Raw genomic sequence first — 25,353 nt, forward strand, 5'->3', positions numbered from 1 at the left:
TGGTTATTTTCACATGATGTGAGACACGGACATGGTGACGGCTTGTTTACACCGGGACATGTCATCATGCATACAGAAATAAGGGCTAAAAATCAACAGTCACCTCCTCTTCCTGCTCATCTTTCTGGGCCAATCAGAAGCTCATTCTGCTGGAGGACTGAGAAAGCATGAAGATGGTGGACGGCTCCACAGTAAGGCACGGGCGATCGGACTGCAGAGACCCCCGCAGAACCAGGCAGCGCAAAATGCACAGGGGGCGGAAGAAAAAATGAGGCGTGGCGACAGTGATGAAGAAGGCAGAAAGAGAAGGATGGCAGCGGTGAGGACAAGCACAAAAGGGTGTAGGAAAAGAGCGATGGAGGATGAGGTGAATTTTGATTATGGTGGTCCATTAGGTTGCAGTGAGATGGAGTGGGGGGGGTGGGGGGGGGAAGAGAAGGAAAAGCACAGCAGGAAGAAATCTGTCAGATCTTTCATTTTGCCATTCGAGGTGCAGCTTGCTTCACAGGGAGGACGTGAGGCTCAGCCACAGGGAACAGAAAGTCACCCCAAATCCTTCAGGTGCTCAAAGCTTTTAGCAACCCTCATGGGCTTCCTGGATGAGTAATCACTCTGAATACATTCAAGGTTGAGTCACATGGGATGTTGCAGGAAAATAATACAAGTATTAGTAATGGTCAGAGAGAAATATACCCAAATCTGGTCATTTCTGGAATAGAGATGTGTTAAAAATGCTCAGAATACAATTTTTAAGTTAGTAATCAGACACTGTTAATAGACTGCAGTTGTCATGATAATAAAATTTCAAACTCACTACCAACATCCAGGAAAATCCAAAGCCATTTTCAATATGACAGAGGGGGAAAATGCCAAAAAGGCATAAAAATGGAGAACAATTCGAGCAATGCAAACGTCAACAATACTATTTTTAAATTGTCTGATGAAGTGCAAAACAAAAAATACTGTAACATAACTGTATTATGTGTCTGTATATTTTATAAAACAATTATTTTGTAGTATATTTTAATACATGTAGGAAAAAGAAAGAAAGAAAGAAAGAAAAACAACAAAACCTTCAATACATTTTTTTAGGGAAAAATAATTAATGAAACAACTTTGTTCCTTGTGATGACAAAAAGGTTGAACTTTTTTTGTAATTTCTTTAAGTTTCCAACTTAAGATTTCCGAGTCATCTTGAATGCAGCATTAGTATGAAGCTGTTAGTGAACCAGGAAATGCAACTACGTGACTTTTTCCTTTGACAGTTGCAGCTGCTTGTCTCTGACTATCAATTCAATTTATTTATATAGCACCAAATCACAACAGAACTGTCTCAAGACGCTTCACTATCCTAGGAAGAGGCTACGAAGCACGTGTTCGCTATCTGCTTCTAACCCATAGGAGAGCAGTCTGCATTTTTTTTTTTTTGTGTGTTTGGAATATAGAGTGTGTAATTTCTGTGTGGCGTTTGCATGTTCTCCCCGTCTAACGAATGTTTAAAAAAAGCTTGCGTTTCACTGTTGATCTGGTGCCTACCTGTGCACGTTCAGTGGCTGTGGGACATACGGCCCTGCACATGATCTTTTTGATGACATCTGGCAGCAGGCTGACCGCGATCAGCAAGATAATGCTGAGCCACGCTGGACCACTAGACAGCATCTGCATAAAGACGTAGTACATCCTCTGGTAGTTCAAAAAGGGCCTGAATACACAGACAGGAAAGGGTCACATACAATTCATTAATTTATTCATAAACAAACAATCAGATTATATTATGATATATGATTATTATATACCAAATGATGCCTCCCCAGAGAAGTGAGAAAATGACATAGAAAAGCAGCGACCCCCAGATGACAAAGTGATTGATCCATGTCCAGTGGTGTGTGTCCAAAGCAAGCTGGAAAAAAAACAAACACACAGACACAACACAGACACAATGAACTCTCATCCATTCAACAACCCGACAGTGCCTGCGGGCTTTACGGTTGTGCAAATTAGGCAGCCGATATAATCAATCATTCATGTCAGATGCTCATTAACACGTAGGCTGTGAGCACAAGAGCATCGGGCTGCCTGCAGCAGCAATAAACATGTTCAGATATCAAGATTATGTAATGAATCAAGGTATGGGCCCCGTTTCACTGCCCAGACACACCTTAAGCGTTACAGTGAACACCAGCACAGTGAAGACAAGACTCCCGAAAGTCCAGTTTCCAAACATCTGCAGGGGGACAAAAGAAGACAAAGATTAGAGATGATGTTGCATCAACACAAACCCTGACAACCAACATCCATGTGTACTGAGCATCCACACAGAACGTTTTCACGCCTCTTCACACGTTTACTTTACGATGCAGCCTTATGAAGCAGCATTCAATATACCATAATTTTAGTAATTTCTTTGTGGATTTGTCAAAAATAATAATTGACGCCAAGACAAACATACCTCAGAGACTGAGGTGACACATGATAAAAGTGTTTGCGTCTCTTTTGCGTCTGTTCCTTTAACTGGAAAGGAGCTGATGTTGACCACGCCTCCTCTCCAGATCTCCAGCAGATCATGTGGGCATGTCATACCGAGAGCAGCTTGGCTCAGTGAGGTGTGTCCCACAAAGCAAGAAGGGGTCCAGATCTGGATCGTAGAAGATGCATCATTGACCCGCTTCAGGGATAAATTTCGCTAACAGGTGGGAAGTTTCCACATACAAAGTGAGAAATGTGTGACTTTGAGGATGTTTAACATCAAACCACAATCCTCCTTAGAAAGGTCAGGGTGGGGAAAAAAAAATCTTCCAAGTGGCCACTCACTGTGCAGTGGAGGATACTTCCACACTGCACCAGCCGCCACCCTCCAAAGACAAAAACCCTTGGTGCTCTCATTAGTGCAACAGATAACTGAAACAATCCTTCAAATGGTGATACAAGCACCAGATTTGGTAGAAATACACCTTAGACATTACTCTTTTGAAAAAACTGACTGGCCACTTAAATTTTCAATAGGCAGCCAGGTAGGGGTCAATTGAAGAATTACACAGGGATCAAAATGTAAAAATGCTCCAATCAAATTGTAAACTGCACTACGTTATTTGTCTGATCATGAAGATTCCAAAAAGGTATAGTTTAGACCATCTATGACTGAATGTTATAGTTATAGAGTTATGGGGTAAAAAACAGCAAGAATGGTGACAAAGGTCAGTTTCAATTTGTACAGGGGCCAAAGTTAAAGTTGTTCCAATTTTGGTAAAAAGTGATGCAAATTATTGGTTGAGCTAATAAGATTAATAAATGGAACAGTTCTGACAGTGTTCAATGCTTGGTCTCCAAAGTAAAGGTCAAACAAAGTCAACATTCATTGGATTCTATGACATGTGACATACGAGGGCTGTCAATAAAGTAACGGTCCTTTTTATTTTTTTCAAAAACTATATGGATTTCATTCATATGTTTTTACGTCAGACATGCTTGAACCCTCGTGCGCATGCGTGAGTTTTTCCACGCCTGTCGGTGACGTCATTCGCCTGTGAGCACTCCTTGTGGGAGGAGTCGTCCAGCCCCTCGTCGGAATTCCTTTGTCTGAGAAGTTGCTGAGAGACTGGCACTTTGTTTGATCAAAATTTTTTCTAAACCTGTGAGACACATCGAAGTGGACACGGTTCGAAAAATTAAGCTGGTTTTCAGTGAAAATTTTAACGGCTGATGAGAGATTTTGAGGTGAGACTGTCGCTTTAAGGACTTTTCACGGTGCGAGACGTCGCGCAGCGCTCTCAGGCGGCGTCGTCAGCCTGTTCAAGCTGAAAACCACCACATTTCAGGCTCTATTGATCCAGGACGTCGTGAGAGAACAGAGAAGTTTCAGAAGAAGTCGGTTTCAGCATTTTATCTGGATATTCCACTGTTAAAGGAGATTTTTTTAATGAAAGACGTGCGGACGGGTCTGCGCGTCGGGACGCAGCCGCCGCGACGCTCCGCCACAGGAAAAACACCTCTGTTGGAAGCCTTAAGGACAAGTTGGAACATGTCCTGCCTGTTAAACAATTTCTCATATACTCACTCCACTGAAAGCCATCAAAAGCTGCCTGGATTTTACAAATGGTTATCAACACGGAGGTGTTTTTCCTGTGCCGCCGCACCGCGTCGGCTGCGTCCCGACGCGCGGATCCGTCCGCACGTCTTTCATTAAAAAAATCTCCTTTAACAGTGGAATATCCGGATAAAATGCTGAAACCGACTTCTTCTGAAACTTCTCTGTTCTCTCACGACGTCCTGGATCAATAGAGCCTGAAATGTGGAGGTTTTCAGCTTGAAACAGGCTGATGACGCCGCCTGAGAGCGCAGCGCGACGTGTCGCACCGTGAAAAGTCCTTAAAGCGACAGAATCACCTCAAAATCTCTCATCAGCTGTTAAAATTTTCACTGAAAACCAGCTTAATTTTTCGAACCGTGTCCACTTCGATGTGTCTCACAGGTTTAGAAAAAATTTTGATCAAACAACGCGCCAGTCTCTCAGCAACTTCTCAGACAAAGGAATTCCGACGAGGGGCTGGACGACTCCTCCCACAAGGAGTGCTCACAGGCGAATGACGTCACCGACAGGCGTGGAAAAACTCACGCATGCGCACGAGGGTTCAAGCATGTCTGACGTAAAAACATATGAATGAAATCCATATAGTTTTTGAAAAAAATAAAAAGGACCGTTACTTTATTGACAGCCCTCGTATGTTATCCCGTAACGTGATAACTAAGCATGATACATGGTCTAAACTATTCCTTTTTAAAACCCTTTTAACTCAACTAATAATTTGCATCACTTTTTACCAAAATTGGAGCAACTTTAACTTTTGACCCCTGAAAAAACTGTCACTGACCTTTGTCACCATTCTTGCTGTTTTTATCCCATAACTCCTAGAATTCAGTCATAGATGGTCCAAACTATACCTTTTTGGAATCTTTATGATTGGGCAAATAATGTGGTGTAGTTTACAATATGACTGGAGCATTTTTTTATTTTGACCCCTGTGTAATTCTTCAACTGACCCCTACATGACCGGCGATTGAAAATTCAAGTGGCCAATTGGTTTTTTGAAAAAAGTAATGTCTAAGGAGTTTTTGTGCCAAATTTGATGCTTGCATCTTCATTTGCAGGATTCAGCTGTAAATATTCTATCTGCTGTACTACATAGGTGTCTTCTTGTCCAGAGGTACCAAACAGATTTTGCAAATCCCCTTCGGAATGCACTACCCTTGGATGGAAGGCAGTTGTGGAACAGAGTGTGGAAACAATAATCTTACTTGTGCACACAGCTACACTTTTTAATGAAAAATTTTCAAGCTGTTCATAAAAAGAAATGAAAAGGTCTGAAAATGTTCTGAATACATTGCATATCTTTACAGAGTAATATCTCTAAGTAGAAAGGGAAGCAGGCCAACATTGCTGCAAGTTATTTCTGCTACTTTCATCTTAAATGTGATGCTGATAAACTCTTGATTTTTTTTTTCACTTCACCTTAAAGCACCCACATCTTTCCCAGGAAGGATTAAGCAGACATCAGGAGTGAACAGATGGAATGAGAGTTGTGAGTGGGAGAATTAAAAAGAGAGACGGATGGCAGGAGAGAGAGAGCGAGCGAGAGATCAAGGTAAAGAAACGAGGGAATTTATTTATGTAACTGCGACTGTTGTGTTTGCTCGGGTTCCTAGTCACACTAATCCTTTCTGGGTCAGAGAAATTCAATTTGAAACCAAACACTGAACTGTTTGGCTTCTTGTTTGTCAACACCACAGAGTACACGATGAAAAACTGTTCATCCACCAGCGAGTATTAAAAACCCACTGACGCCTTAAACACAACACACCAGGCATAGATTTTCAAATGTACCTATTACTGGTATTATAATATTTCTATACACTCATCACAGACATGAATGTTCAGACATTAGGTTCCTATAGTTGGGTTGAGTCCAGTCTACTTTACTGGAAAACAATGGTGCTGGTAACGTGTTACTCTAATCTGACCGCTTTTTTCAGTAATGAGTAATCTAATGTGTTAATCTTTCCAAATCAGTAATCAGATTAAAGTTACTTATCCAAGTCACTGTGTGTTATTATTTTTGCATTTCAAGTGAATCACAGCATTAAACTTTGCCCATGGGCAGGGGGTTGGGGTTCGCCTGAACTTCCCATTTTCAGTGAGCTGCGAGCTTTTCATCCGCGGTTTTCAGCAGCAGCTATGACTAGTCCTCGTCTCTCAAAGTGCAGCGTCAACAGCACACCTGCACTGACCTTTACAAAGACATTTTTATGCTTTTTTCCTCCTTTATTTAGAACTCTGAGCTGAGCCGCTCAGCGTCTGTTCACTAAAAACAGCTGATCCACTGTGACGCATCAACAACTAACACATTTTTCCCCACTCAAATGTGCCTAAACTCTCTTTCTGAGGACAACATGATGTAAAAAGCGTGATAAAATTTTCTTACCTGTCAATCTGGTCATGTTTTCTGCATAAAGAAACATTATCCATTATTTGTGCTCAAACGCCAAAGCAGGGGCAAATCCAGACGGAGAGGGAGCGGGGGGGGGGGGGGGGGCATGGATGGAGTCCCACCACAACACCCCTAGATTAAAGGTCCAGTTTTGAAGCCTTTTTTTTTAACTACTACTAATACTACTTATAATAATAATCATTTCAACGTTAAAAATGCTTAGATAGAATTTAAATGTTAGAAAAATGTTAGAAAGAATTTAATAGTTACATTTATAAACAATGTAGGTTAGAAATTGCAAGTTTTACTGTTACAGTGCTGTCAACAGTTAAATATGAGGTCAAGAAAGATGTCTTTATTTTAGTTTTTATAAAACAAGTATTTATGTTCATTGAAGTTAAGAAAGGGCGACTATAAAGTGACTATTGGCAAAACAGGTTATCATTTTCATGTCGAGGTGGTAGAGGGGTGTTGTCGGCAGCTGGTGAAAGTAACTAAAAAAGTAACTGGCAATCTAACTTTGTTACTTTTACAACTAAGTAATCAATAAAGTAATTAAGTTACTTTTTCAAGGAGTAATCAGTAATTGGCTTACTTTTTCCAAGTAACTGTGGCAACACTGCTGGAAAATCACAATATCTACAATAAAACATCATAACGGATTGGGGCAGGGGCATCCTTTATATATACATGAAACATACTTTATTTTATGCTCTTACAAAATGTCTACTTATAAAATAAAAAAATAATTACTGCGGTATTTATTTATTCACCGTTATCAATTTACTGTAACAGTTGAGGAACATGTTGAGGAAGCAGCTTCCTCAACATTCAGCAAAAGTAGGGCTGAAACGATTAGTCGGGTAAATCAAATAATTCAATTACAAAAAATATTCAAGGCAAATTCTGTGCCTCAAAGCTCCATTTAACATTGTGGTACATATGCCAGGCCTGTGTGTGGCGCTATAACATCCCCAGAAAAAAAAAAAAACCAGAAGATTAGAACATGCGCATAAGACGTGTAAGAGCTAATCTGTAGCACCAAAAGCTACAGCTTTCCAACGCGACACAAAAGCGTAAAATAAAGCCTTTTAAGATAAATAGGGTCCACGCTTATCATCTGAAATAGACTTACTGCACATTTAAAGTGAAACTGACTCCAAATATGACTAAATGAAATACTTTTATTTATTTTCAGAAATGCGCTCTGTTCTCAAAATGGTACATGAAAAGCAAACGGCACTCGCCTTTGCAGATGTACAGCGGGACGCACTGCTGCCTTGTCAGGGCTCGTAACATCAGATCTTAAAGTTCAGAGTCCATTGTATGTGCCCCCCCCCCCCCCAAAAAAAAAACTGCCAGCACTCACAAACGTACTAAACATCACTTGTTTATTGTTTCAGCATTCTAAAGACAATGTGAGACAGAGGGAGGGAGGGAGAGAGAGAGCGTACTGTTTTGAGAACGGACCACATTTTCGATAATAAATAAAAGTACTTAATTTAGTCAGCTGGAGTCAGTTTGAGTAAATCGTCGCACCCCCTCCCAGAGCCCAGTTTTTCACAGGCTGTGCTCACTTTCAGGTGCAGCCTGACTGACTGAGGATTATACCGACTGCCTGCGTTTACGGTCTGGTGTGCTGAGCTCCTGACACCGGGAAAGATCCAAAACTTGTAAAGACGTGACAAAATAAATAATTACCCAGGAAAACAGAAAGGGATACAGTAAATTTGACAATCTGGTGGCACAGCGACATTGTGCCATTGCTTGGACTGCTGATGTTATTTAAAAACGCAAAAGTACTTTTTATCCGATTACTCAATTAATCGCCAGAATAATCGATAGAATACTCGATTACTAAAATAATCGATAGCTGCAGCCCTAAGCTAAAGAAAATCTTTGGTTTATCAAAATCAGAGCCACCCTTGTATGTCTGTGTGACTCCAGGCAGATGAACTCTTCTTGATATTTCACACTGTTTATCTGTGATCGGAAAGACAATTGTACAGCAATCTTGGTGTCACTGCAGCCATAAGCAGCTCTGAGCACAGAAGCATAGTATTTCAAGCCAGAATGTTCTCCAGGAATGTACCCGAACTCCTTGCCTTGTTTCAGCCCGTGACAGCACGAAGCATCTCTACGTATCTATCTCCAGGCAGAGGAACTCTTCATATCTCAGGGTTGTTTTATTTTGTTGGAAGCCGGGTGTGCACCACCATGGTCACCAGACCAGCTGAGAAGCTGGTATCTGCTGGCATTGTTTCAACCCGGACACTCTGCATTTCAACTGTTTCACATACGTATAAAGACTTGCTGCTTTCCTTCATTCTTGCGCTCTCTTGGCTGACATTCATTAACGTGTATATTCATCAGTGCTCAATTGGATTTCCAGTGAATAAATATGTATTTACATATTTACCTTGTAGCAGGGACAATGTAATTCATGTGTCAGGGTGGGGCGTGGTATCATGATGGTAGCTCCACAGCATGATGTCAGTCAGCTATCAGCAGTGGACAATGGAATTGTTCAATTGCCCAATGCTATCCTATAGGCAACAAAATTTGTTGAGAATACTGGGTCCCTCCCAGCAGTGGTGGGCACAGCTAACCAAAACGTTAGCTTCGATAACCATTAATCCGATAACTGAAATGACGCTAAACCGATAATGTTGTGTGTTTGGGGGGGGGTTGGCTGGACAAGGTTGGGTTGTTTTGTGTTTATTTTCCTTCCCAGGTGATTTGGGGCTGTTCTCTGAGGAAAATGTGCTGCAGAAGAGTCTCTCTCCTCTGTTACGATGATTGGCTGCACCTGTTGCATTCTCGTGCGGCTCTCTATCAGGACAATCCACGACACCTGTGATGTTCACGTGCAGATCTGAGGACTTCCAGCTGGTACCAATGTAGTGATGAAGAACTACATTTAAACCAGCAGTGAGTTGGATAAGATTGCCGGAGAATACGACCTTGTGACGACCGTGCGGGGACGCTGAGGGCCGTTTCAGAGTCTGACATCGCGCCTGTGAAGGAGGACGAGGGTGAGAGGCAAACGTTGTCAGCACACGACAGAGGTGAATATTCTGAAAGGTTTATCCGTGAATGTAAATTGGCGTTTATACACAGCTATAAGTAATTATTGGTGGAAATTGTTTGGCGTGCTCCTCACGGCAGTGGCATGCGGATTAATGATCCTCCACTAGCTGTGAGCAGCAGCCTCTTTGAACTAAGTTTGAAACCAGACCTAAACGTGTAGCTGATAAGTTTGCCTCTAAACAATATTTTGCAGTAATAAGTGTTGAATAATCTCATCTCTGTTCCTCCTCACCTGGGGGGGGGGGGGGGGGTGTTGGCGGAACTCCTGAGTCCTGAACGTTCGGACTCCGACTGTTGAGACGCTGAGAGAGCGCGCCGCCTTTTCACCTCACCAGAACTTTGATTATTTAGTATTTCATGTATAGCACAGAGAGAGAAAAATAAATGTGTTTTCTTTTTGGAACTGCTTCTAATTATTTCATGCTGGGTTCAGTCAGATACTGGACCGCTCCTCAATCCGCGTCTTATCCATAACAGAATTCTCCGGCCAAACCAATATGGACCCAGCGGCAGAAGCAGTTCCATTTCAGGAGAAAGTCCAGAAGCACCTGGAGATGATTCGGGAGCAATAAATCATCACTGCTAGAATCCTTTGATGAATTTTCCCATGAACTTTGTTTGGTTTTTGATCATCCAATGAAAACAAATATCGTGGTTCAACGATTGCTGAACCTCCGACAGGGGCGACGAAGCGCAGCTGATTATTCTGTGGATTTTCGAGTCTTTTCCGCTCAGTCTGGTTGGAATGCTGCTGCTTTGAGGGGGGTGTTTGTAGACGGGTTGAATGACTCCCTGAAAGACGAGCTAGCCGTCCGTGACGAACCGAAGGATTTAGATGAGTTAATATCCTTGGTTATTCGTCTAGACGATCGGATTAGGGAGCGTGGACAAGAGAGAGGGCGAGTGTCCGAGCGGGGTGTTTTGTCTCGGGGTTTTCCCCGACACAAGTCCGGACCGCCTCTTCTTCGTTCCTCTGAGACTCCTCCGACGGGACCTCTAGCTCCTCTAGTGGACGAGCAAATGCAACTTGAAAGGGTCAGAACAGCCATATTGCCCCGGTCAAATGAGCGTCAGGAGACAGCATCATAACATGGCTCCAGGTGTTTTATGGACATTTTTGTGGGATATAAATGGGAGTTTTTGTAAACCAGGTTTTGTGTATAGCACTTGAGGTAGCTCTGGTGGGGTGAACAGGCTGGCTGGTCGGAGTTCGTTTGGACTCAGGTAAGCGTGTGTTTTTTTTTTAATTGTTTATAGTTATTTAATTTTTGTTGGCAGAATGGGTCGTTTTATTTTGTTGGTTTTTATTTCCCTGTTCCCTAACCCCAGCCTCACACACTTCTGGCCGTTCGTCTTTGGTGTTGTGGGGTGGTGCAGGTTGGTTGCTGGGCATTCCCATGAGGACCTCTGCACCTGGGGGGGGGGGGGGGGGGGGGCAGGGCTCTTTTCTTAGATTTAGTTGTTTCCCGGTTCCTCTCCAGCCTCAGCGTGCCTCTGACCGTTCGCCATTGGCATTGCTGAGGTGTCGGGCAGTGGGGATATACTCCAGTCGGAGCGGTGGGGCCGATCAGTGCCGTACGCCTTTTCCGCCGCCCACCCCTCCCGGTAGGCTGGAGTATAGTCGGGGGGTCGACACCAGCCGTCTTGCCGGTTTTCCCCTGCCCTTGGGGGTGGAGCTGGGTTGCTTTTTTCCTATTGGCTTCTCCGGCTTAGTAGTCCTGTGCCGATTGCCACGACATGTTTCCCGACGGACCTGGAGGATCTTTCGGGGTGCTGGGGAGGTCAATGGGGCTTTCTGTAGTTTTTGTTTGCTCCTGGGGTGGTTTTTGGAAATCCCTGGGGGTTTGGAGTTTTTGTTTCCTCCTGTTTCCCCCCGGGGTTTGATGGGACGGTCCTCTGGGGGGGAGGTTGACTGTGGGGCCGACCGGCCGTGTTGGGCTGGGGTTCCTGGGTTGTGGGGGTGTCTCCTGTGGTTTGATGGGACGGTCCTCTGGGGGACGTTAAGGCTCCCGTGTATGCCTGGGGATTCCAGGATGGCTCCTGCCATGGTCGTTGCTCCTGGGGTTGACGATGAGGTCCCCTGGGGGAAGTCGGCTCCACATGTTAGGGGAGGGCATTGTTTGTTTTTTCCTTTGACCTGTGTTCTAGTGTGTTGGGGGGTTTTTGGGTTTGTGTGTTTTTTGTTCCTCCCCAGGGTTTGATGGGACGGTCCTCTGGGGGGGTGTTGGGTTGGGTATTGTGTTTTTCTTTTGTGTTTACCCCGGTGTGCTTCCCTGGGGTATGTTTGTGGTACTCTCTGGGGGGGATGCTGGGGGCCTTTTTTTTGTGTTTTGTTTTTGTGTTTGGGGTTGTTTCGGGATGTTTTTTTTTTGTTTGTTTTGATGCCGGCCAGCCTTTCTACCGCATCTCCCGGCTCTGCTGCCTGCTGTGATCTCTGCCCTCCTCCTGCTTTGGCCTCTGATGTGTGGGGTTGTTTTTGGGTCTGGTTTGTGCGGTCGCCGGGAGGCTTCCCGTTGACGGGAGGGGTACTGTTGTGTGTTGGGGGGGGTTTGGCTGGACAAGGTTGGGTTGTTTTGTGTTTATTTTCCTTCCCAAGTGATTTGGGGCTGTTCTCTGTGGAAAATGTGCTGCAGAAGAGTCTCTCTCCTCTGTTACGATGATTGGCTGCACCTGTTGCATTCTCGTGCGGCTCTCTATCAGGACAATCCACGACACCTGTGATGTTCACGTGCAGATCTGAGGACTTCCAGCTGGTACCAATGTAGTGATGAAGAACTACATTTAAACCAGCAGTGAGTTGGATAAGATTGCCGGAGAATACGACCTTATGACGACCATGTGGGGATGCTGAGGGCCGTTTCAGAGTGTGACATCGCGCCTGTGAAGGAGGACGAGGGTGAGAGGCAAACGTTGTCAGCACACGACAGAGGTGAATATTCTGAAAAGTTTATCCGTGAATGTAAATTGGCGTTTATACGCAGTTATAAGTAATTATTGGTGGAAATTGTGTGGCGTGCTCCTCACGGCAGTGGCGTGCGGATTAATGATCCTCCACTAGCTGTGAGCAGCAGCCTCTCTGAACTAAGTTTGAAACCAGACCTAAACGTGTAGCTGATAAGTTTGCCTCTAAACAATATTTCGTAGTAATAAGTGTTGAATAATCTCATCTCTGTTCCTCCTTCGCAGAGTACAGTCTGGGAAAGTCACTTGGGGGGGGGGGGGGGTGTTGGCGGAACTCCTGAGTCCTGAACGTTCGGACTCCGACTGTTGAGACGCTGAGAGAGCGCGCCGCCTTTTCACCTCACCAGAACTTTGATTATTTAGTATTTCATGTATAGCACAAAGGGAGAAAAATAAATGTGTTTTCTTTTTGGAACTGCTTCTGATTATTTCATGCTGGGTTCAGTCAGATACTGGACCGCTCCTCAATCCGCGTCTTATCCATAACAGATAAACTGCTAAAAAATTAATCTTTATTACAGATAACCAATAACCACTAACTTTTATTCGGATGCGGCCACATCAGATTACACTTTCGGCTTTTGATAAACCAGTTTCACTTTCACTTTTCGCTGCTGGGTAAATTCAAGGATCACAAACACATAAGAGCGCACGAAAAATGAATGAATAAAAAACAGAACCCCAAACACTGTCATTATCTTTCAAAAGCAGTAAAACACAGTATGAAAAGTCACAGTTTATCTCAGTATTAGATACCCCGTCATTTACAAACTAAAAAGCTGCTGCTTTTTTCACACGCTTTGAACCCTGCGGCTTAAACAACCGAAATACGTCCATTAATGCATTGACTGGCAGAGTAAAATACACGTAGTAAATAAAATTCTTACCTGTTAGTTTCAGTGGGATTCATCTGAATAAATAATCCACAATCCTCTTTTTTTTAAATCCAAAACAGCATCTAAACATGTCCTCCCAAGTCTCCCACTGAGTCTTGGTGATTAAAGAAATAAAATAAAATAATGTTAAAATTAGTACATTTTGTTCTTGTGTCAAGCGGACAACTCACTGTAACATCCAAAGTGAACCTGAACTACACTACCCACAATGCTCCCTGCGTTGACCGGCCAATCACGTTTTGCACTTCAAATCAAATCAAATCAATTTTATTTATATAGCGCCAAATCACAACAAACAGTTGCCCCAAGGCGCTTTATATTGTAAGGCAAGGCCATACAATAATTACGGAAAAACCCCAACGGTCAAAACGACCCCCTGTGAGCAAGCACTTGGCAACAGTGGGAAGGAAAAACTCCCTTTTAACAGGTAGAAACCTCCAGCAGAACCAGGCTCAGGGAGGGGCAGTCTTCTGCTGGGACTGGCTGCGGCTGAGGGAGAGAACCAGGAAAAAGACATGCTGTGGAGGGGAGCAGAGATCAATCACTAATGATTAAATGCAGAGTGGTGCATACAGAGCAAAAAGAGAAAGAAACACTCAGTGCATCATGGGAACCCCCCAGCAGTCTAAGTCTATAGCAGCATAACTAAGGGATGGTTCAGGGTCACCTGATCCAGCCCTAACTATAAGCTTTAGCAAAAAGGAAAGTTTTAAGCCTAATCTTAAAAGTAGAGAGGGTGTCTGTCTCCCTGATCTGAATTGGGAGCTGGTTCCACAGGAGAGGAGCCTGAAAGCTGAAGGCTCTGCCTCCCATTCTACTCTTACAAACCCTAGAAACTACAAGTAAGCCTGCAGTCTGAGAGCGAAGCGCTCTATTGGGGTGATATGGTACTATGAGGTCCCTAAGATAAGATGGGACCTGATTATTCAAAACCTTATAAGTAAGAAGAAGAATTTTAAATTCTATTCTAGAATTAACAGGAAGCCAATGAAGAGAGGCCAATATGGATGAGATATGCTCTCTCCTTCTAGTCCCTGTTAGCACTCTAGCTGCAGCATTTTGAATTAACTGAAGGCTTTTCAGGGAACTTTTAGGACAACCTGATAATAATGAATTACAATAGTCCAGCCTAGAGGAAATAAATACACAAATTAGTTTTTCAGCATCACTCTGAGACAAGACCTTTCTAATTTTAGAGATATTGCGCAAATGTAAAAAAGCAGTCCTACATATTTGTTTAATATGCGCATTGAATGACATATCCTGATCAAAAATGACTCCAAGATTTCTCACAGTATTACTAGAGGTCAGGGTAATGCCATCCAGAGTAAGGATCTGGTTAGACACCATGTTTCTAAGATTTGTGGGGCCAAGTACAATAACTTCAGTTTTATCTGAGTTTAAAAGCAGGAAATTAGAGGTCATCCATGTCTTTATGTCTGTAAGACAATCCTGCAGTTTAGCTAATTGGTGTGTGTCCTCTGGCTTCATGGATAGATAAAGCTGGGTATCATCTGTGTAACAATGAAAATTTAAGCACTGCTGTCTAATAATACTGCCTAAGGGAAACATGTATAAAGTGAATAAAATTGGTCCTAGCACAGAACCTTGTGGAACTCCATAATTAACCTTAGTCTGTGAAGAAGATTCCCCATTTACATGAACAAATTGTAATCTATTAGACAAATATGATTCAAACCACCGCAGCGCAGTGCCTTTAATACCTATGGCATGCTCTAATCTCTGTAATAAAATTTTATGGTCAACAGTATCAAAAGCAGCACTGAGGTCTAACAGAACACGCACAGAGATGAGTCCACTGTCTGAGGCCATAAGAAGATCATTTGTAACCTTCACTAATGCTGTTTCTGTACTATGATGAATTCTAAAACCTGACTGAAACTCTTCAAATAGACCATTCCTCTGCAGATGATCAGTTAGCTGTTTCACAACTACCCTTTCAAGACTTTTTGAGAGAGAGAGAAAGGAAGCACTTAATGACGTCACAGCAACAGGCAGCCAGTCTGCTACAAACACACAACAGACGGACTAAAATGTTTGATTTTAGGGTATGCAAACATTTTTGACCATAAAACTTTGCTCACTTTACCAGCAAAAAAAAAAAAATGTTATCGGACTGAAAGTTATCGGAACTAAATTTATCGAAGATAATTGGTCCGATGATGGTTTTAAAACTTATCCGAAAAGCTAATTTGCAAGCAAAAAATATTAGCTTCAATAATTATTTGTTAGCGGATTAGCTGAAGTGTGCCCACCACTGCCTCCCAGTGAGAAATTCATTACTATTACATAATCGACACAGCAGAAGTATGGGGTTAAAATTGTCTCATTAATATTTGTAAATGCACACAGGGTGATCTACAAATAACCACTGATTTGCAAATGTGTTCAGATATCCACAAATGCAAATTTCATATTTGTAAATTGTAAATTGGTCTTTGCAAATAATGTTGTATTTGCAAATATAGAACTTAATTTGTAAAAAAAAAAATTACATTTGTAAAACTGGAAATTGTATTTGTGAATTGAGTTTCAGCATTTGTGGATCACCAATTACATGCATTCATCGCTTTCCTCTGCGACGTCATTTTGAGACATTCTTTTCGCGAAATCCACACAGATTCACAAACAAATGCCGACTGATTCACAAATACACACTCACGTACACTGGATATCCACTAGATGGCAGTGTGGTTCCATTCATTGATGTGGCAAGCTGAAACTATATGCTCCCGGGTGACTCTTTAATCATGATCATTACTGAGTTTTTAAAATGCTTATCCCAAAGCGTTCTTTTTTTTTACGTCCGCAGACACTGATCTGTGTAGATAAAAATCAGTTTCCTTGGATCCGCGGAGTTTCGAGAATAAATGCCACTCAAAGCCTGGCTGTTGCGACAGTTGTCGTAAAGCGGGACTGGCTGGTTGCTGCGGTGACACTGTGTGGTTTCTGTGCGAAGCTTAGCTAAATGTGGCATGTGTACATCGCAAACTTTTAGAACTTTCAAGTTTTTAAAAGAAGAATTTTGCAGCATGTCTGTGTCACGGAGCACACACAGGCGCAATGCTTTTTAATACCCTTATTTGAACCACTGCGTTAAAGAGTACAACACTAACACCCCCGCCCCCCTCCACATGATGAAATCTGCGGACACATCATAATTTAAAAAAAATTATTGACCTTGCAGACAATATCACCACATAGATACCCATCCATCAGACGCCCCCATTACGGTAATGTGAAATGATTTATTCTGAAATGTCGGTCTTCTCTCATCCGGGAGCATATAGTTTCAGCTTGCCACATTAATGAATGGAACCACACTGCCATCTAGTGGATATCCAGTGTGCGTGAGTGTGTATTTGTGAATCAGTCGGCATTTGTTTGTGGATCTGTGTGGATTTCGCGAAAAGAATGTCTCAAAATTACGTCGCAGAGGAAAGCGATGAATGCGTGTAATTGGTGATCCACAAATGCTGAAACTCAATTCACAAATACAATTTCCAGTTTTACAAATGTAATTTTTTTTTTTTTTTACAAATTACGTTTTATATTTGCAAATACATTATTTGCAAAGACCAATTTACAAGTTACAAATATGAAATTTGCATTTGTAGATATCTGAACACATTTGCAAATCAATTATTTGTAGATCACCCTGCGTGCATTTACAAATATTGAGACAATTTTAACCCCATACAGAAGTGCTATTGTCTCACAACAAGAAGGTCCCTGGTCGAAAGCCACCCATACTCCAATCACCATGCATCAGGAAAGGCATCTGGTCTAAAACCTGTTCCAAATCAACATGCAGATCCATGTAGGATCTGCTATGACACAAACAGGAGCAGATAAAAGAAAGACTATACTAATCCCAGAAACATGTCCAGTACGTAGAGTTTGAACATACTAAGAGACCACGCATCAACAAGTCTAACTGACCCCGACTCAACCCAATGCTAAATGCTACACCACAGAAGCAATATGCACTAAACCTGTGAACCTACAACATGTGATCAGAGCTAGTTTAAGCAACTTCTTTATAACCGGGACCATTCAAGCTGTATGGAAAACCATTACCACGGCTTGTGGTCACATCTGCCAAGTCTCGAGTATTTCCGTCATGTAGAAAAGCGGCACACACTACGTCAGTGGAGTTGAGCAGAAGTCAGAGCTTCATAGAGATCAGAGAGTAACAAAACACCAGAAAGCTACACATTGAAATGAGAGTGCATGGATGATTTAAAGTGACGAAGAATGTAAGTGGATGAAAAACGGTCAAACTGAAAGGTTAAACGGTACGACAGCAACTAAGAGAGCATGAAAGACAGAGAGAGAGCGGACAGAGAGGGAGACCGGCTTACCATCTGTGTGTTGGTGGTCATAAGCTGAGGAAAAAGAAGAGGAGCAACGTAAAGAGAGAGGAAGCAGAGAGAAGGAAGGGGGAAAGAGAGAAAAGAATCAGGACAAAGGGAAAAATGAATTTTAGGATGTTTCAACTTAAAAAACAAGACCAAAGGTAATCAAAAACTGTTGACATGATACAAATTAACTGTACAGAGAAAGATGCTATTGTGTTGTAGGTATGGATGGAAATCCAATGCTGCTGACCTACAGGAAAGCTTCTGAGATGGAAACCTTGCAGTTACACATCCACCATATCTGACCCCATGGATGGATCCCAAAGCACCAACTGATCCTTTTCCCATTTTACCACCAATGATGTGTTGGCACAGAAGCTTACTTGGCCATTGCTGGTGAAGGTGGTGTTGTCAAAGAGAAAATAGGCACCAAAGAAGAAGACAACGGCATCAAATACACCCAGGCACGTCCAATACAGGAAGACAGGCCAGCGGAGGAGAGAGTTCTTCGCTATGTCCCTGAGGGAGACAGGCAGGAAGAAAATGCACTTGTTTAGTTTGTTCATTTGTCTTTGTAATTTGTTAAAAAAGGTCACAAACTAGCACAGTTGAAATAGCAGCTATGGACAGAGGAAGCAGCTGTTGTTAAAAGTGCCGCTGTGCAAGACAATGAACCCCAACGTGCTTCAACTTGGGGCAGAAAAATAAAAAGCGGGACACTAAATAAGACTGAATTTCAAGTGTAGTCTATTTTTCCTGTAAGCAAAAGCTTTTCCCTGTGAGCTTTGACCTTGAGAAAAGATAGCCAATATAGGAGTACGACCTTGAGCTTCAACAGCTTAATCTTTTCCCAAATAAGCCGACAAGTGCAATTAATTAGTTTTTTCTTTTGAAAAAGAAAAAGCAGCAGCATCAATGGAACATAAAGACACTGGTTAAACTGGTTAAAAGCTGCAAAAATAATCAACAGCGTGACCTTGAGCTACAACAGTGCCCTAATTTTTCAAAAATCCTTCAACGTGAGCATGCTGAAAAGTATAGCTTGTGCTGTTTTTCAGCACTGACACTGACAGAACAATAGACACAGCAGAGTACTACTACAACAACAACAACCTTGAGTGGATAAAAACCTGCATTAATAATGATCAACAACATACAAATGCCCCCCCAGTGGACAGACACTTTTTGACCCCTCCCCACCTGTACAAGGAGGGGTCCCTTTTGAGTGTCTCCACGGTGACGTGCTGTTCAACCAGACTGTAGAGGAGGATGGGGAGCGAAGTGAAGCTGATGTTGTACAACGTTAAATAGGCCGTGTCGTACAGAGGCTGGCAAACACAAAAACAAAGTAAAAAGGTCATGCTGACATATCAGTTTTTGATCAACATCAACTCCAAAGAGGTCAAAACCAGCCAACACTTTATCTCCCATTGTTACAATAACAAAAGCACCAGAAAAACACGCACAAAAAACCTGCTTCATCAATTAAGAATACAAGGAGTGCAAATTTTTGGGGGATAGTCTGTGGTCCTACCTGACACATGTATGCACATCATTTAAGCCCCTTTCACACCGGGGGTGCTCTCGGTTGCTCCCAGTTGCGCCGTGCGTCATTATGACGACGCCGCGTGGAAGCAACTCAGTGCCGAGATGATGCAGCTCGGTGCCACAACAGCACGAGGGGCGCAAAGGAGGAAGCAACTCGGGCGCCGAAAAATTAAACCTGTTTAATTTTTTTGGCGTCCTGTGCTCGACGCAGAAAGGAAGTGGTTCCAGCGCAAGTCGGGGCAAGGAGGCGTAACTCGGGGCAAAGAAGTGTTACCCGGCGTGACTCGGAAGCCAATTTATGATTCCTGCTGTGTTCCATTGTTCCCACAGTATAAATCATGCAGGATTGTTTTTATACCGTGTACTTAATGCAGTAAAAACTACACGCTGAAAAAAAAAGACCACAGGAAAAAAAATGCAGACTGATTGCCAGAAATATCCAGTAAAACATCCGGACATCTCTAGTCCACTCATGGACATTCGTTCACGCGCGCACATGTGAACAATTAAAACAAAAAACAGTCTGGCTGCAGGCATTAGTTCCTTGTTCTCTGCTCAAACTCTAACATCACAGTTGAAAAAAGGACAAAAAAGGACATAAGTCCTGAGACAGGACATGTCAATATCAAGTAGAACTCCAGACATCTCCACATTTGCTTGACAGTTCATGCGTGTGCATCTCGCGGTCAAAGGAGGAAAGAAAAGAAAAAAAATGTCTGCAGGCAGTTAGTTCCTTTCTCTCCTCAGACTCTCTCATCACAGTTAAAAAAGGACATAAGTCCAGGACATGTCAACATCAAGTAGAACTCCAGACATCTCCACAATTGCTCAAGGATGGTTCGTGCGCATCTCACGGTCAAGGGAGGAAAGATAAACTATAACAGAACTCAGAGCACAGCCCTGCAGCTCAGCACAACAACAAGTAGAAGAGAAGTCAGACTGCACAGTCTGTCTGCAGCCAAACTGTGCACTCTGACTTCTCTGTGCAGAGAACCTGCAGGCTGCGTTCTCACCTCTTCTCTGCCCCCTGCTGCGCGCACCTGACGCAGAAATTCCTGCTTCGTCATGACACCACAGGAAGCAACTGGGAACAGCCCCGGTGTGAAAGGGGCTTAAGGAGAGGGTAACTCAACTTTTCTCGACTAATATGACCCCAATGAACAACTTGGGATATGTGCCAAAATCTCTATCAGGGACGACCATCCCAAAATATGGTGGAAAATACGGTGGGTAATTACAACAAGAAGCGGTCAAATTTTAAGCGAAGATCTGGCCGCGTGTTAAAACGTCAATCACTTTTTTATGTATGTGAGTCAGGGTTTTTTTTTTTTATAATTTTGTCAGTTAAAAACACTTCCTAATATTTTGATGCCACTCAGTTGGACCCAAAGGTGGGACAAAGTCACCATCAAGTCACTCTCAAGTCATGAATCAGCAAGCCCCAAGTCAAGTCTCAAGTCATAATGACCATCAACTGTTTGCAAGCTGACTTGAGATTTGACTTGGGACTTGCAGATTGATGACTTGAGAATGACTGGACAGTGACTTCGTCCCACCTCTGGTTGGACCTATAGTAAAACTGTATTTTTACAATTTACTTATTTATTTTTAAAAACTCAGCACATTGCATTGTGAGAATATGTAATCGTAGTGTGCGCAGTCCACTGTGCATTTGCAGAACATAATTCGAATTCAGCAGGAAGTACTTACCTGCTGGGAGAACCCACAGAAAAACTGATACAGGAACTGAGGGAAGATGAAGCATACATTCTGCAAAGATTAAAGAGGAGGAAGGAAAAACAAACAAATGGACAAAGTGAAAAGCTTGCGACGAGTACATGTTACGAGATTTGACGAATGTAAAGATGCTACTATCTACACATTTCTGTTCATGTGGAGATTGTGTGCTATAAACCCACTGAGTGGGCTGCAAAGCGGTGGCCTGCCAAAAAGGAAAAATGACTCAGTTTGGTACGGCACTGCTAGCTGTGGAAGCCGCCCACACCGATCACTGTCGCCGCAATTCCCGAAGAGAATGTTGCGCTGAGGATTCATGAATCCAGTAATCTGTCAGGGAAGCTCTAAAATCTGGTCTTTTGGAACTCGGTGCTTCACAGGGAATCACGATAAAGTGATTAAAATGTGTGAGCCAGTGGAATTCACAAGGCAGCCATATAGTACCTTGTAGAAAAAGTACTGAACAAGCTCAGCAATACGGATGTAGTAGTAATGGCCGTGAACAAGGAGTATCTTCTTCAGATGTTTGAATTTCGGGATGGCATAGTCACTGTTTCTTGCTGCCTGTTGGCCTTCTTTACCCATGATGCCTAAGGAAACAAAAGAAGTGTGTTAATGTAGTCTAATTAGCAACAAACAGACCTTAAAGGTGCCCAATCCATTTCTACCTATAAGTACACATGAAATATGATATCTGCAAAGATTATGTTTTGAAAAATCGTACTCCTGGGCACAAGTGGGAAAAATGTTGCACCGGGACAAAATCAATGGTGCCAAAGACAACATAAACATAATGCAGCTGTCATCTGGTGGCAGCAGTAATCTGGCTAGGGTCTGTATTTTGTAATTGTTTTATGCTTGCAAGACTGATTAAAAGTACAATAAAACCAATTTATGGCTGTGTGTACACTGGAGGAGCGCAACTAATAAATGGTAAATGGACTACATATATATATATATATAGCGCTTTTCCATCTGGATCAGATGGTCAAAGTGCTTTACAGTTATGCCTCACATTCACCCATTCACACAAATACACTCACACACCGATGTCAGGGTGCTGCCATGCAAGGCACTCACTACGCACCAGGAGAAACTCAGGGATTAAGGACATTGCTCAAGGGCCCTTAGTGATTTTCCGGTTAAGCTGGGGTTTGAACCGAGAGTCCTCCGGTCTGAAGCCCAACGCTTAACCACTAGACCATCACCTCCCATAAATGAAAAGCCTACATGGCCAGATTTTAATATTTACGCTCCTCTAAGTACTACTCTACTTTTATCTCTCTTAAATCTGTTTTCCAGCCACATGTTTTTGTGCCTATGCAACACTGATCTTGTTATGGTAAACAGACGTGGATTGTGTGTACTAGCACACAGAACTACACCAGTATGTGAAATAATTGAACAATAGTTACTAAGACTGTAACTCAGGGTGGTCTCGCTGTGAAATTTTTGTATTAAGCCAAAGTAAAGTGATAACAGAAGACACCACATATAGTGGTAAGTACTTTTAATTGTTATCACTCTGTACCAGTATGTATACTTTTTTAAAGCATTAACCACTACATAAGCTTCCTCTTTGCTCACCTATGCCCACGTGCGCCTCTAGGATCATGCTAACATCATTGGCTCCATCACCGATGGCCAGAGTTATAGGGTGCTCCTTAGAAGCTTTGATGAGTTTCACAATCTGTAGATCCAAAAAGCTCAATTCAGTCTAGGGTCTGAACAACCACTCGCCATTTAAGGATGTATACAAAGAAGTTAAAGTATTTATTTTACCTGCGCTTTCTGCAAAGGTGCCATGCGACAGCAGAGCACTGCGCTACAGTTGCGACAGATTTCTAGAAAAATCTCTCTGTAGTTGCCATGGGCAGCACCTTCTTGGTTGGGCTTTAAGACTGCAGCCAGCGTGGCCCCGTCGATGATCAGACCGAAGTCAAGGCAGTCTACGGACAACCTGGAACAAAACACACGCCGATGTACAAACTACCTCATGCATTTGTGATATTAAAGAAGAAGAAGCATTTACGGTGTTGATGTGCAGGTGTCTCATACCCAGAAACAGAGCGCTGTCTGAGAACTGTCCTGTTTAATTCAAACAGAACATCATGCAGGCTCTGCTCTTCTGTGCGTTTTTTGGTGAGCTCCAGAATCTGGGTGCTGCGACGGAACAGTTTGCTAGCATAACAGGTGGCCGCTGCGGTCTCCATCTTGTCCCCCGTCAGCACCCATACTTTCATCCCGGCCTTGTGGAGAGACTCAATGGTGTCTGCAGCTTTCTCCTGTAGCCTGCATGTCAAGATGTCAAAAACTGTGTGATTCTGCAACCGGAAAGGCTAAAGCAAGGATCAGTCTTAAAAACATCCAAATACCAGCTGGTCAGTTGGTAACCTGCCCTGATCCAGCCCGTCCTTATGCAGTAATATATTTAATGCAAAATGAAAACATGCTTTTAGTTTGAAATAACCACTGCACATCAGTCTCACCATTTCGGTCCATACACACATCTTTCTTAAACACTCAGACTGTGGTATCGGACCAGCACCGCCGCTGACATGAACAGAATTGTCACTGACTCTTTACAATAGCGTCAAATATCAAGTTGTTGTGGATTTGACCATGTTTTCCCTTGCTGAGTATTTCATTGTAAATATCTGACATAGTATGGCTTGCTGTATGATTAATTGTACAAATGGGCCATCTAAGAAGTCTGTGCTCCAGTATATCCAGTGAGTGAACTTTTGTTTTATTTAATTTGTATATCAGCACCACTTGCAGTAATTAGCACGTATCTGTAGCTTGGTGGCATAAGGTCCACTGATGGCACAACTTAGTGAGGCAATAATATACCGGTCAAGGTTTGTTATGCCCGCACCAAGCTACCTATTATGAAACCCAAGGACTAGTCCACAAAAATATGCATTAAACACCCAAACAAAAGTTAGCTGGTTAGCCTTTGCTTGTTATGTCTTGATAACTCTGAGATACCAAAGGTCTTCCCTATATTTTCACATATTTAAGCATTTTAGGGTTGGCTGGGAGATCAGTAAAGACATGCCAAGATGGTGACATCTGAAACTGACATCCATTTGAACTTCAGACTTGCTCTTTGGAAGACCTTCTATTTTATTGTACATTTATTTGCACATTTCTACTGTGAATTATTTAGTATTAAGTGCATATTTACACATGTTCGTAAAGAGAGAGTACCGTTCAAACCAGTTAAATTCCTTGTATTCTTGTAGATACTTGGTGAATAAAGGCTATAATGCCGCGTTCACACCGGGCGCGATCAGACGCTACAAATTTGCGTGGGTCGCCAGGCGACAGACGCGCCTCCTTCGCCTGGTGTGTCGCTCTGCTTGGGTGGACTTTTGCTGCGAAAATTCGCCCTGCTGCGTCATCAAATAGGAGCAGCTTCCATTCCGCTCGCCGGCTCCGGTTGTCAGTCACGCTAACATGACGGACCTTGATCACACGGAGCGAGTTGCTGTGGAAAGCTCCCAATACAAAGAGTATCATTATTTGCTCCAGGAGCTGTGTCTGGGTGACGGCCACTTTCAGCGGTCGTTCCACCTCTGCGGGAGCCAGTTTGAGGACCAACTGTCCCGTTCGCGCACGCACATGTAAATAATAAAAAAAAAAAAAAAAAAAAGAAAGAAACTCCACTGCTTCTTGCAGTTGGCTCTTCCCCCAAAAAACTCTGTCATAATTGTGTTTAGAAACCAGTCACCATTTGCTTTACAGCTGTGTAGTTAATAAGTAAAATAATCTCCAGGACGATTCGCGCGTGCACGCGCACATAAAAGAAAAAGAAAAGGAAAAAGCTCCGCTCCCCACTGCTGTGGTGCTGCTGTTCGCTCCAAAAACTCTGTCATGATTGTGAAATAAAGGACAAAAGAGACATAAGTCCTGCTCACAGGCTGCTCCCAGATACAGGACATGTTCACATCTTCAGTCAAACTCCAGACATCTCCACGTCACCACATATTCAGTCCCTCATTGGTCATCGCAGCGCGACGAGACGAAAAAGTTCAGATTTTTGAACTTGGGGAGGAGGGCAGCGCGACGTGAGACGACGCAATATCGTGCCACAAATGCGCAAAACGTTCAAAATCGCTTCACTCGCCTCCATCGCGTTGCACTACATTACATGGCAACCTGTGGCTGCAGTCGCTCATGTCGCGCCCGGTGTGAACGCGGCATAAAGGCTATTCTGATTCTGACCTTTGGATGATGTCACATATGATATAC

The 25,353-nt window shown here is 42.9% G+C and overlaps 1 protein-coding gene across 1 annotated transcript in view; it reads right to left on the minus strand.

Annotated features, from left to right (window-relative positions):
- Positions 1–25,353, minus strand: part of LOC117525334 (probable phospholipid-transporting ATPase IH) — a 78,960-nt gene that overhangs the window by 10,560 nt on the left and 43,047 nt on the right. The window contains 11 exon segments of the mRNA XM_034187173.1: positions 1,537–1,702; positions 1,797–1,900; positions 2,159–2,224; positions 17,815–17,838; positions 18,195–18,330; positions 19,012–19,139; positions 21,070–21,129; positions 21,541–21,686; positions 22,684–22,786; positions 22,879–23,056; positions 23,155–23,388. Coding sequence (XP_034043064.1) covers positions 1,537–1,702; positions 1,797–1,900; positions 2,159–2,224; positions 17,815–17,838; positions 18,195–18,330; positions 19,012–19,139; positions 21,070–21,129; positions 21,541–21,686; positions 22,684–22,786; positions 22,879–23,056; positions 23,155–23,388 — 1,345 coding nt within the window.

Source organism: Thalassophryne amazonica, chromosome 14, assembly GCF_902500255.1.
Source record: "Thalassophryne amazonica chromosome 14, fThaAma1.1, whole genome shotgun sequence".
Classification (NCBI taxonomy): Eukaryota; Metazoa; Chordata; class Actinopteri; order Batrachoidiformes; family Batrachoididae; genus Thalassophryne; species Thalassophryne amazonica.